At 48.8% G+C, this 14,441-nt stretch overlaps 1 protein-coding gene across 7 annotated transcripts in view; it reads right to left on the reverse strand.

The window, feature by feature from the left end:
• SNTG2 (syntrophin gamma 2) overlaps window positions 1-14,441 on the reverse strand; it is a 319,099-nt gene that overhangs the window by 54,510 nt on the left and 250,148 nt on the right. For all 7 annotated transcript variants that reach the window (XM_046660432.1, XM_046660431.1, XM_046660434.1 and 4 more), the window contains one exon: window positions 9,007-9,213. In XM_046660432.1, the coding sequence (XP_046516388.1) occupies window positions 9,007-9,213 (207 nt within the window). The remainder of the gene's footprint in view (window positions 1-9,006; window positions 9,214-14,441) is intronic.

Consider the following 14,441-nt stretch of genomic DNA (forward strand, 5'->3'; position numbering starts at 1 on the left):
AATAGGGCGGGGTGTGACAGAGAACAGGGGTGTGTGTGTGCGTGTGTGTGTGACAGAGACAGAGAATAAGGGTGTGTGTGTGTGTGAATAATCTCTGGAGATCCTTTTTGAGTGACAAGGATAAATCATCAGAGATCTTCTGGAACTTGGAAATGGGCAGACGGGCTGACCGGGTGCTCTGTGAGCACAGTCCTGGTCCTGATTTCACATCAGCTTGGTGACTTTCAACTCCTTAGAGGCAAAAGTCAGTGTGTGTATTTTTGTGGTGAAAGGCACGTTACTTCTGTCTGGTGGCACAGATAACCTCGAACCCCCCAGATCATGAGCCTGTGGACTCTGTCGAGTGAATTTTTGTCTCCCCAGTGTCTGCGTCCGGGTCATCTTTGTTAAACCATCTACACAGAGTGAGTCTCAGGGCTCTTCAGATAGTTTAATCGCTTCCCTCATTAATGAATGAGCTAAATAAAATCACACCTTTGAAAACACGTCTATTTTACATTTTCTTGAGCGTCATGATCTTACCTTTTAACATCTTTCCGTTTCCTACAGCTGTCCTCACTCCAGGTAAAGAACTGACCAATAGGAGCCGCCTCCCTCCACCCCTTCTCCAGCGTCTGTCCGTGCAGGACAGACAAGCTGGCTGCTGCACGGCCTGGGGAACTGAGCAGAGCACTAGCCCGGCCCCATGACCAGCTCAGCTGTCCCAGTTTCAGGTTGCATCCCTGAGCCTCAGCTTTCCTGGACACGTGGGTCAAGATACCAAACAACTACAGCACAGCACAACGGGCCGCTGGGGGACTTGGAACCAAAACACTCACCCCCACAGCCTGGGACGGCACGACCCTGCACTAACCCTGGGGCCTCTGTGCCCCAGGACATTCTTATGGCAGAGGGTTCCCCTTGGTCCTCAGCTCCCACCCAGCAGGGCTGTCAGGAGGAGTGGGAAGGCAGTGTGTGTGTGTGCGAGTCCTCGCTAATTGTCACGGACTCACTCACGGTTACCAGATGGAAATGCGATTCCGTGAAGTTAAAATGCTCACGCATGACGGCTGTGACTTAGAGGTGACATATGAGACGGTAACAGTGTGAGGTCTTGTAACCGCCTCGCTCATTCCAAGTATTTGCCTCAGAAAACTAGATTTATAGGTTCTTTCCTTCCTTTTTATTCTTTCTGCACTACTGTTTATAAGACATTCTAGAAAGTACCTGAAATAATTCATTTGCATCTTCAAGCATGGAAATGTTTGTTTAATTATTCAAATACCCTTCATCCGCTCAGGGAGGGCAGTGAAGCAAAAACGGATGAGTGTCAGGAGACAGAAAGACTCCGACTGAGTCCAAGAGAAGCATTCATGAACACACACGGACCCCTGCCTCTCGGGTCCTGCTGAAACATAGATACGGACACAAAACGGAGAATCGCCCGTTCCAGGAGAGTGCGATGGCTGTCTCGTTACCCAGCTCCTGGACCCACAGGACCTGAGACCCTCAACGGGAGGGGCTCAGACATGAACCGAGGTCAGCAGCCTGCTGTCAGAACCAACCCGCAGGTACACGCATGCCATCGCATGACACACGCCAGCAAGAGCTGAGAGAACACACTCCCCGGTCTCGTTTCCTGTCAGAAAATCCTCATGCAAGATAACAACATACAAAAAGCCCACGTCTAAGATGGTTTGACTCGCCTGTGTGAACAGAGCCCTTGACTGTAATAATCATCATTATTGAATTATAAGGGTGGTGGGGACGGTGGAGTCTAAGGTGGGTGCTGCAGTGAGTGGAGAAGGGCCAGGCCTGGGTGCAGGAAACACTGCCTCTAGCTTCCACGCGTGTCTGCACAGCTGTGTGACCTTGGAAAACCCCTCAATCCTCTGGGTTTCAGAGGGTCTGATCAGCCTCCTGGTTTTCCGTGTTTGGTGTCAGAGCATGGAGAAGCACAGAGAGACAGCCCGAAGACAGACGGAGGAGGAGAAACCAGCACACAGAGAAAGACCCCCGGCTGGCCCCCTGCCAGACTGCGGTAAGGCCCACCCCACTGACGGGTCACCGCTGAGCACCTGCCGTGCACCAGGCTCCGGGGGCATGAACATTGCAAGAGGATGGACACGGACCTCGTCTTCAAGAGACCATCAGTTGAATGGAGAACACAGACACAAAACTGGATGCTCAGAGGAAGGGTTCCTTTGGGTGGGGGCACAGGGGAGACGCAGGGAAATGCCGAGGGGCCATGGGCGGCAGCGAGAGTCAGGCAAGGGGTCTGTGGATGGCACAGGAAGGTCTGTGGGGCTCCTGGTGAGCTGGGCATGACATCCGAAATGGGAGGAGGTGAGGCTGACAGGGGCTAGCCCAGGCCACTGCCCGGTCCCTCAGTGTATCAGAACAAACCTCCAAAAACATTTCATTGGTGCTGCATCTAATTTTTCCTTTAAAACCGTAGGCCTATTATTCATATTCCTGTCTCCATTTTGAAATCCTTCAAATGTGGAGAGTGCTGATTTGATAAATAAATAGACTTAACATCACCATAAAATTCAGCTCTCTCCCGTGCAGGGCTGTTTCGTGGATCACACGTCTAAAGAAAGTTACTTGTGTTAGCATGTGCTATACGGACACACTTTGTTGCCAACATCCTAGGCAATCTGCTCTCCTATTAGAGGATGTCTGGTCCAGCCTTCTGGGAAGCATTTTCATCTTTAAAGTCCCTGACATGCAAGGCCTCTTGAATGCCTCTGATAATGGGGCTCTTGCTACTCCCCAGATGAGTACATCCTACTTTTAAATATCTCTGGTGGTCAGAACATTCTGGCCTTTCCCCGTCCCATTCTTTTCCAGACTTAGTTTCCCTCTCTGGAGCAGCACAGAAGAGAAGCAGTCCCAAGCCGCATCTTCCCACTCATTCGGACTCTGTCTCTGCCGCGTGGGCTGAGAGGACCTGAGGCTGGAGACATCTTGGCTTCAAGAGAGACCCTGAGTGTTTTCTCCTGGCTGTACCGGTTCCGTGCAGGAGCAGCTGTGGCACAGAATGGGCGTGAGGAGCGCTCTGAGAGATGCTGAGGCCTCCGCCCGCCGTCTCCCCAGCTCCCTGCCCAGCACGTGTGAAGGACAAGCATCCCCACCATCGCCCTAACCAGAGACTGACGTTCACGCTTCCCCGCCTCCAGCGGCCGGGCCGGGTGGGGAGCTCACAGGCACAGGTGAAGTGGGCCAGCTCTGTCATCAGGAGGATGTGGCCTCTGGGCAGAAGTGAGTCTTGACCGGAGTGAATCTTCACAGATGGTGATAACACTCCTTCTACATAATGGCCGGCTGCACAGATTTCACTTCATTTCTGTTTTATATGGGACCAGTGCAAACGGCCATTGATTTAAAATAAATGCCCCAGTAATCACACTGTCACTGGTAGGCGATTCCTCCGAACGTCTTCTGTAAATCCACCCAGTACCCTGGAGTACCTGGGTAAGATGCCTGAGGTCTGGTGGATGCGGGCACGTCAGAGTCTCTTCCAGTTCACGCCCTTTGACTCCCAGCATGTTATGACTCCTGGTTTAAAGGCTCTGGGCTGTTCTGGATCAGAGCCGAGGACGAGGAAGTCAACACATTTAAACAGTCACTCAGTTTCCTGAGCCGCGGTGCTCAGCTCAGGGCTCCAAGTCTCCTAGTCAGGAGACCGAGTCCTCTCTAGACACTTGATAGTCAAAATAAATACTGACATACCTGAGTTCTTCGTGTGATTAACTCACTTTATCTTCCCCTCAGAGAGGAGGGATCGGAGAACACATCCAGTCGCAGTGAAACCGAGATTGAAGGGGTTAAAATGCCTCCCTAGAGCAGAAACTCTGCGATGAGCTTTGCAAACTGTGGCTGTGCATTCTCCGTCCCTCCTTAGAATATGCGTGAGCCGACTTTCCCAGGACATCAGGGTCCAGACGTCAAGACCCAGCCTCACAAGCCAAACGCAGGCTGAGGATGAGAACTAACCAGGAAAGTCCAGACAGCCCAGGGAGAAGAAACTCAGCCTTCGAGGCCAAAGGCAGGCTGGTGGGAAGGTGCCAACCAGCAGGGCCACGTGCTCCATTCCCCCACCTCGGACCCCGCAATGCTCCCCTCCAGCACCTACGACCCCCGGATGTGCTCCCTCCCCTACCTACGAGCCCAGCACACCCTCCCTTCCCCCACCTACGGCCCCGGCACATGCTCCCCTCTCCCACCTACCACCCCAGATAAACATCCCTGCCTGTCTCCCTTCTTGGAGGTGCCTCTGAGCCTTAATCCCTGTCTCCGTCTGGCTGCCTCCGATGAACCGCCTCGGTCCCTCCACCAGCCTGGCTCTTGCCGTGTTCTGTCTGCTGCGCCGTGAGTGAAGGCACTGTTTGTGTTTGGTAGCTAGAAGGTTCTGATGGTTTTGCATCAAGCAGGGATTCACTGAGGATGCCCCTCCATCTCACCTCGGAGCCCTCCGCTCTGGAGACAGCCGGGGCTCTCACACAATACGCCACCGCATGGGCCCATCCTGAATGCCTGGGTGGGTTTTGAGCACCAAGATCTTAAGAAATATTGACTCAAATGGTGGCACCACTACTTCTGATCAGGCTTTCTGGGGTCTCTGTGCTGAGTGCTGTCCCCACTGCACTGTCCCTGGGCACGCCTCTGCCCGTTTCCTCAACAAGACGGCGACGTCCACCGGGGTGTGGACAGAATGCGCATCCTTTCATTCTTTCATCCAGGGCCCATTTTTAAAGTTTCCTCCTCAGGTTCTGGAACTCATACCCACAGGAATAATTACCAGTCCCTGAAGGACAAGAGGGAACCGGAGACACAGAGACCCTACTTCTGCCGCTGGGTCCTTGGAGACACTCGTCTCAGCGGTCGATGGGGTCACCATAACTCTCCCTTGGTTCAGGTGCCACCGTGAGCCCAGTGTCTGCGTCTACCCCACCCCCGTCCTCCTTTCTCCCTGCACCCCGATGTTTTACTGCCCCCATCCTCTCCCACTTTAGAGAAGGCTGGCTTCATCCTGATCCCACAGCGGATCTGGTCTGCAGAAGCCCGTGAGCAGCTGGGGTTCCCCTGACACGAGCTGCAGACCCATGGGCTCACGACTCAGCTGGGAAATCAGACCAAAGGGGCTCTCCTCTGGAGAGACGGGCCCTCACTGAACGTCGCCACGAAAGCCCAGTGCACCTGCCACCTCTGGGAGACATCTGGCAACCCGAGGGAGGTTGTAGGAGAAACCCAAGTCAAAGCCCAGCAGGTGCGGACAAGGGAGAGGTGCTGCGCCCGCAGGAAACCCTGTGTGAGAGGACAGCTTCCCTGCTGTCTGCGGAGGCAGAGTCAGAGACCGCTGTCACTCACGGCCCACGCAGCCTCTCTGACTCGGATATCTTATATCGGGGTTGTCATCACGAAAGAGATCTCTTTTTCTTTTCATTTTAAATTCTAACAGTGTATCATTCGTCTAAACAAAAATTTAGATGAATTGAGGTGGAAAAATGTACAAAATTTTGCACATTGTGGAGTAACATGCATATATGATGAATAGGTTTTTAGTAAGAAAGAAAAAGAACTGCTGAGATTTGTGTGAAATCGTTTGGAGAATACACAATGTAACAGCTGCATTTGTCCCCTATTTGAGCTCGGGAGGCCGTGATGAGGCGTGAGGTCGTGAATGTGCTTTTACTGGATTGTGCGTAGGCACGGCATGTGAATTCTGGGTACCCTTGTGTGATATCTGCAACATGGATGTTATTTAAAATATTATTAGTTAAGATACTGTCGTTGAGAGAGACGTTCAAGTGACAAGCTCCCAGCTGCTACTGCCGATTTAGAATTTTCCTGTAAAGCGTACGGAGCTGTGTAAGGTGCACTGAGAAACTCCTGTGAACACGTGCCACCAGCGAGAGTCCAGAGCTGGGGCGGGGTGGGGCGACCTTCAGAAGTCCCCACAGAGAAACGGCCAACCGGCCGACGAGGCGGGAGCACTACCGGCCCAGGCCGGCCCAGGCCGGCCCACGCAGCACAGCCAGGTTACCCACCACCTAAGCATGGAAACCCTCTGGAAATTTTAAATGGGGAATCTTGGGCTGGTATAAAATCAAATAAGGAAATAGGGGAATAAAACAGTGAAGCAAGAGAAACAGAGGTGGAGGCGGAGGGACGATGGGCGGGGCTGAGCCCTTGAGACGAGCTGTGTGCCACCTGGAGTCTGGAGCCAGCCTGGGGTTCCAGGGCCTCGTGCTCTTTCCCTGTCCCTCTTGGGGGCAGGGGGCAGTGCATCTCAGTAGGAAGAACATGGCTTTCATGGTAGACCTTACCCAGCAGGATTACGTGGGCTGGCTAATCCCTGGGGGACCCTGGAGACGTCACTTAGCCCTTCTCAACTCGAGGTTTCTGGTTAGTGAAATGAAAGGAAAAATAAAATAACTGCATCTTAGATGTATTTAAAAAGTTAATGTGTACAAAATGCATAAAGCCTGGCGTAGAGTATGCGTTGAAAGTAATACAACGCTTGCAATGACTCCGTGATGTGTGCGTATCATAATCCTCGATTTGCAGGGTAAGTGATGGTGTTCTGGAGAAATATTTTACCTGAGCTCAGGGAGGGAAACCTGCTCAGCCCAGGACATGAATGCCTGTGATTAACTGCAAAGTACCTCCTCCTTCCTCCCCACCTCATGAGTCTAGAAAACCAAGAAATCAGGGACAGACTCTCGGGCACTCAAGGCCACTCCTGGGGTGGGAGCGAGGAAATGCCCGTGGGGTCATCTCTCAGAAATGGGAGTCCCGAGTGAGAAGCACAGAGGCGCAGATCTGGGATCCAATACACTGAGCGCCATGGACGACCCCTTCATCTGCACAAAGAACACCCCCAGGCTCCTTGAGGACGCCCGCTTCCGGAGCCGCTGTGAAGTCCAGCGCTGAGCCGTGCACGTGCAGCAGGACGCTGGCAGTTACTAAACAGGAGCCCTTACTTCCCGGCTCTATCCAGTCCTGGAAAGCGGGACGACGGATGTCCGCTTACTGTCTCAACTCCTTACCCGTTTGTAACGCACATGTGTTTTCGCCTCCATCACCCATGAAAGATCCTCATTATCTCAATGCTGGATTAACGAAAATACTTTCTCTGAGACTCACCTGGGCTCACTACTGCCTCCCGTGTCCTAATCCAGATGTCAGGTCTTTCCTTCTATCAAGCTGCCTCATCAGCCTCGTTTTCACTTCTCCCTGCTGGGGATGCCTTCTCCCTCCTCTTGGTTTGCCCAAAAAGCAACGGTTTTCCAAAGGGGAACCAGAACCATTTCGTCTAGAAGGATTTCCCGACTCAGAGCTCCGGGTCCTCTCCCCAACCCGCCCCTTTGTTTTTGACAAGGGACGCTCTGAGCACAGGGAAGGACTGCGTGGCCACTGTCCTTTTGAGGGAGGAGTTTTATCCTTTAAGAATGTCAGGTAAAGTTTTGTCCATCTAGGATGAGTCAGACACTCATTTTCTTATGTCTGGGTACCAGATGAAACAACCTTTCAGCTTCCTTCACACACTGGGATTTTATGATTTATCTTAGTGGTGCTATCTTCTCCTAGCTGTCTGTCATCTTCCTTTAAACAAGACGTAAGCGTCACCCTGACTGCTCACTCAGGCAGCACGGTTGGTGACCCTATAGACGTTAGCACAGCCCTGTACCCCCAAATGCGTGGAGAATTCTCTCTCCTTCCCTATTTTTTAATGTTGAAAATATAACGATTACTGCTGTGATAAAGAAGTAGTTATACAAAAAGTTCACCTCACCCAAAAAATGTTCTTCACTTTGTCCTTTAACGCCTTGAACTTTCTGTGTTGGTAATTTCTAAGTGGCTAAAAGTCACTGAACACTTGAAGGATTAAGTTCCTGAGCTGAGGGATTCTGTATCAAGTACTTCAGGACCCTGCCAATGCCCATATGGTTAAACGAGTTGGATGCTTCTGATGGAAAGGTCATTGTAACCATCAGGCACCCATCATGATTCCAGTTGATGACACCCCGCTAAAGGGGGAGACTGCAGTGGCCTGGAAGAAACCTGAGATTTGATTTCCATGAACATCCGAGTGGAGCATCACTACATGGACCGATAGGTCTCAGTGACCAGAAACAGTGGAACGATGCTCCCAGCCCTGTAACAGCACAGCGCATCGGGGACCTTACCCACTTGACAACCCGAATGAGAGAGAAACGATCATATGAAATCTTCCCACATACAAAACATGCTTTTTAAATGGAGCAGCTGTCTTTAGTTACTAAGTTCACACCCTTCGAGTTGTTGACTCGATGCCAGGAATGAGCCCAGAGCTTTGGCGCGGAGTTCAATTTCCTCCTCCGCCATGCACCGCTCCATTTATCTTCTGTCACTCTTATTTAGCAGCACACACCCCCAGTGAACGGGACCCCACTATTTATGATAACAAGGAGTATGACACATTCCTCTTCAGCCGAACCAATTGATATACATTGAAATTTGTGAGTGATTTATTTGCTGTTGTGAGAAGGGAAAAGCAATTCAGAGCCACAAGCTATTTTATATTCTCCTTCGGATCATTAAGTTTGAGAAGAAGGGCCATTAAGTGCCTTAAAATATTACAAACGTCCAGGGAACGTCATGACAAATTATTGCCGCTTGTTCTGTCTGCTGTAAACACAGCCTACGAGAAGACGCCGTGAATGAGGAATACTGGTGTCTGCGAGCTGGGTTCCTCAGGTGCAGAGCTCTGGCCGCTCCTCACACTAAATGTAAAACAGTGGACGTGCGTCTCCTCAAGGACAGATGGGCTTAGGGTTCTTCTCCGTCTCACCTTCCCCCACACTACCCACGCGTATGGTAACTCGCATTACAGCACATCGAGCAGAAAGACCCCATTTGACACGAAACGTTCAACTTTAAAGATTGGTCCTTTTCTGAAATAAACTGTTACGCCTGCTTTAATTACCATGTTTCCGGTGTCCAGGCAAGTTTTCACTGAGCAAAGTGTGAGTCGCTTACCCCGGTCCTCTGAACTTCCATGAAAGTGGCTCTCTGGAACGACTTCTCCCACACGGCCAGCTCACTCCCCAGTTCCACGTTGAAAAGGTGACCCTTGCCGTGGCCGACCATGACGCTGAAGCAGTACGGCCTCTGGTCCTCCAAGTCAAAGTCGTGAAGACCCAGGTAGAAGTTCGCTTGTAACCAGCAGTCATCTGTAAGCCAGAACTGAGAAGAAGAGCACGGAGTGAAAACAGAGCAGAGTTGGAAGGTGGTTCCCAGACTGGGGGCCCCGGGACGTGGGAGGGGTGGAGGCCGCGTCCGGTCCCTGCCCATCACACACCCGGAGGCAAATTCAGGAGCAGAGTGTCCTTCTCCTGTATGAGTGGACTGGAAACAGGCCCCTAAATAAATATTGGTACGTAAATTATGTCCAAGTCCTAATTTTCTGTAAGCACCTTTCACTTAAATTACTGGTAACCAGAACTTCTAAGGTCAAAGTAGTGAGACTTTCCTGCTCCAGTTTAGCACAAAACCAGCAAACGCTGGAAACAGCAAAGGCACTGCACAGGCCTCTCCTCTCTGCTCCTCCGGAACCACGAGGCTCCTCCTCACATTTGCGTCCTGAATAAAAGGACGTGATGCTCAGAACATCTCGGAGGCCCTGCAGGGCACTGAGCCACCCGAGGTCTGATTATGTGAACCCAGAGGTCTTGACCAAAAAGATAAATATTTTTGAAATATTTTCAACAGCAAATGTTAAAACAACAAAAAAAGAGCTGTTGTTGTTTCTGGTTAATAATTTAACCCGATAATATAAATCCACTCCAGCATGTTTACTGATCCCAGATTTGCTTTGTGCAGGTCCTGGCAGCTCTGACCTCTGTGCCTGCGGTGCACGACGTATCTAGGGGTCTCCACCACTTCTCCACGCTCATTGAAGTAGCAGCCCACCTTTAGGACTCACTTCTCTCACAGATACTACAGCTGAAGACTTCGTGCCTCAGGTGAGCCAGTGATGGCAGGCGAGGGTCAGTGCCCGGCTGACATGGTCTCTCCCCGTCTCTGTCTCTGTCCCCTCTAGATTCATGTCAGCCTTCAGCTCACCCATTCTTCACTCATTCCACACACGCACGGAAGAGCCCACGCCGGCCACTGTGCCGGCCTCCCCCCAAGGTCGGGGAAGGAAGGTGGACACCCTGCCGAGGTTGCAGAGTGCCTGAGGGAGCATGATGTTATCTCAGCTCAGTGGGTGGCAGCAGAAGGGAAGGGAGGTGCCCGCATGCCAGGTCTTCACATTGCGATTTTGAGATGTTTCGATCCACTTGGGCCATCTAGCCTAACCAGACACACCCTGTTTGCACTTATGTTCAAAGTTGATTCCCCAGATGTGCGTGAACTCGGTAGCTGGCTGAATGGTTTTATTTGCAACATGCTTCCCGTGCACAGGTTTGCGGGTAAAAGTGACCACTGAGGGGTGGAGGGTGGGCTCCCGGGTTCTCCAGGGGGCTATTCTGGCTTCTCTGCTGGCCCCCGGCTGGCTCTGGGAGGACACCACGCTATGCTGCCTCCTGCTTCCGGTTACCAGCGCCATTTATCCTTGTGCATCCTATAGATGCCTAGTGCCTCATGGTGTGCACGTGCGTGTCTGTACATGTGTGTGTGGTGTGGTGCAGTGTGTCTGTGTGCCTATGTTCCTAATCCTAAACGAACTCTGGGTACAGAGATTACACCTTGATTTGGGGCTCCAAGATCCTTCACCTCAGACTGGGATACACAGGGACTATTCAGTAAGTAGGACTGTGTGTCACAAACAATGACAACAAGATATTAGTCACTGACTTGACTTTTCAGAAATTATGTCTGTAACCACTGAATCAATGTCAAGGCTGACAACCAAAGAAGAACTCTTGGAAAGTGTTTGTATGGGTGTTGCCATCAACTGAACGGCTAATTACTTCCTTCCTGCCACCAGTTGTCGTTGGGGAGCTGTGTATTGTAGTAGAAGGAAGCAAGTTTTGGAGTCAGACAGACAAGACTTGAAACAGCTCTTTGCCAATTATTACCTGTTGACCTTGAGCCTTTGACTTGTGTGTGAGCCTCCATTTCTGAACCATAAAATCGGGCCACAAGGGCAAGTCGTTACTGGCTTTAAATAACAGCACAGATACAGCATACGGCACACGCATCCTCATCATATTAGCTCATGTTAGACTTACATAGGAACACATGATCTTTAAGGCCATGCTGAGTCGCGGTACAGATTTAACTTTGGTGTCTCATATTTGGTAACTGGCTTCCTGACTAAGTGAGGGATCACCCTGTCTACAACACTTCCCGCTGACCCACAGCTGAAAAGTGCCTCTGCCCAGACGGTAAGAACGCAGACACCATCTCAGGTTCACTTTTCTGGAAACAAAACAAAAGACTATTTCTTAAAATTACTCAGGTTTTTTCCTGCTTCTATTTATTTTGAAATAACTAGAGCAAAAATAAAGGAAATTTTAAAAAGAAGTAGCTCTATTACGACTACCTTTTGTCATCTGATTCGTTGTTTTACATTGCCTTTCACGCACATCTATTTGTAATTGTATAAATTTGTAATATGAATTTATTAGAGTAAAAATATAGGATCATATTAGATTTTTAACCATTTTTCAATGGTCTTTTGATAATTCTTCAAATATTCACGAAGAAAGAATATCGTTAATATTTTCATGCACACAGCTCTTTGACTCCTGTGGATTACTTGTTTGGAATCAGTTCTGAGGAACAAGGTCACTGGATCAAACAGGATCCCATCTATGGCTCTTCATTTGAACTGACAGATCAGTGAGCTGGGCCCCATATTCAAGAACCAGTAGGAAGAATAAAAAATAGCTTTGGAATGACCTGAGGAATCCCATGAAAGAACTCTGAAGGATTTCATACGTACTGTTTTCTGGAATACAAACTGTTTAGCCTCACAAAAAATAACGTGTAATAAATGCAATGTCAGTGAAATTAATGATCCACACGTAGCTCATTTCCCCAGATATTTCCTGCAGCTCTTTGTGAAACAAACGTCAGCCCTTGTGGACTGCGGTGTGTCAGCATGACTCCAAGCTCGGGAGCCGTTACAGAGTTAAAGGTGGGTGAGTCGCTGTAGAGAGATGAGGAGTGATGAGCAAGCCTTCATCCCCTCAGCTCCCTAACCTGCACGCAGCCCCCTACTCCAGGCCTTGGCCGCCCATCCTTAGAGCATTTACCTTAGAAAACTCATCACTGTTAATCCTTTCTCTGTCCCTTTGAGATGCCAGTCTTCTTAAAAGCCTCTTGCCAGTTCTACAGCCCAGGGCTGACTTTCTCCAGGACCTGGGAGCCTTCCCCTTGGGATGGAAACCTCAAGGGACACGGTGCCCGTCTCCCAGTCTCTGTGCCAGGCGGGAGCTGAACATCATGGGCTGACTCCAAGTTGTGAAAGTGCATCTACCGTGAAGACATGAGAGTACTTCTCCCTTGGGTGGGGCCACTTAGCACACACACACGGCCATGGTCTCCCCGCACCCCAGCTCTTAGAGAGACCTGCCCTTCACTTCAGTGGAGTTGGGTCCCTCTCTCTGCCCTGTCGAGGCAGCTGGGACATCCTCTTCGCCTGTTCCACTTTGATCAGTGTGACTTTTGCCCTGAGGAACTGTGGGGGAACCATCAGGAAGACTCCCCTCCATATCCTAATTGTACAAACGGCACAGCTTGAAAGGTGTCTGGAGAACAGGTTAGAGACTCTTAGCGTACACTCTGGGGAGATTCCCAGACACCAGTGTGTCCAACAAGCAAAACAGAATAGGGTTTGAGATGAGCTGGAAGCCAAGCAAACCTGGGTCCCACCTGCCTCCAGTGAGGCTTCTGGAAGCTACTCTCCCACTTTGTGCTTCTGAGTTCTTAGCTGTAAGATGGAGAGAATATGGATTAACTCCTCAGGTGGAGCGAGGATTCGCGCAGGGTATAAACAGAGCAGTTGCCAAGGCTCCAGGGCAAGCACTCAACAAACACAGACACGACTATCAAGAGCCTCTGCCAAACATGAGTGAATCTAATTTACTGAAAATTGGAACTTGAATCTTCCTACGTTGAGAGGGGACGTCCGCTTGCTTTCCTGCAGGCTGTCCCTCACTGATGAAAGGTGCTGTCCCCACGCACCACGGGAGGCTGGTTATAAATTAAGCCATGATTGCAATCAAGGCCGATTGGTGCAATTTGCTCATCTATTTGATGGTGAATGTAGAAATATAGAACATATAATTTTAAGAACTGGAAAAAGTAATTTTTGAAGACGAGAAAATGTCATAGAAAAACAAAAGCATAACTACAAAATTAGATTTCTGGACCAAATAGTAATGGCTATAGTTTATGATTATGAAAACAAGTCATTAAAAAAAGTCCACTCTAAAAGTGCTAGTTCTTATGATAATCATACATTCATTTCAATTTCTGAAAAATGAATTAAATGCTTATAATTTAAAATTCACATGTACAAAATGGTCAACACCAACAATTAAAGGTATGTTCAAAAGGGAGATATCATTTTGTAAGGTTGCTATTTAAGACTTCCAAATAGGACATTGAACTCACAGAATTCAATCTCCTTTTAAAAACGTTGAATGCTATAAATTTATTATTATTGTTATTTGCCCCATAATGAGTTTAATACTTTAGCTATAGCCATTCTCCTGGCTAATTTCATGATTTCATAATCATTTTGTAGCACGTTTATTGACTAAAATTTTTGTTTTCAATGTTCCTGGGAAACTAAGCTGGATACAAAAGAAGCAGTCGCATAGTTTATTAGTGAAGGACATGTATAAAATACAATGATCCTTTGAAGACATCCCAATACCAGAAGAACATCTCAGATGTATGAAGAGTGGCCATACAAACAAGGTGGAAAAAAGCCAGACAAGGATAATGAGGAGCTCATGTAAAATAAAGAAAAAAGACTTAAGAATTCTTCCAGGAAACTCTTTTATGAAATGTCAATGAATGAAATTCTATACATGTTACATACTACTACAAGACTAATTTTAACATAATAGGTTTTTTTAAATGGTTTTGAAAATAATGCATTCATGCTATAGACAACTGAGAAAATGCAGAAAAGTTAAAAGACCAAAACCTAAACAGCCTGTAAAGTCATCACTGAGAGATAATCATAGTCAGTATCATAATCAATATTTTATTCTATTTCTTTCAGATCTTTTTTGAGGACTGTGCCTAGCACGGTGCAGTTCGTTTCATGAGCATTCGATGGTTTTATTTCCGCTGTTGCTCATCACAGCCTGTACTGCTGAGCTGCCGTTTAAATCCATGAGGCCTTTTCTTCAAGTCTTTCCCTATTGTTGTCAACAAAAGTAGCAAAATGTAGAAATATATGGCCAGGTGAATTTGTTTTAAAAAATTGGAAATAATTTACCATTATG

Source organism: Equus quagga, chromosome 5, assembly GCF_021613505.1.
Source record: "Equus quagga isolate Etosha38 chromosome 5, UCLA_HA_Equagga_1.0, whole genome shotgun sequence".
Lineage (NCBI taxonomy): Eukaryota > Metazoa > Chordata > Mammalia > Perissodactyla > Equidae > Equus > Equus quagga.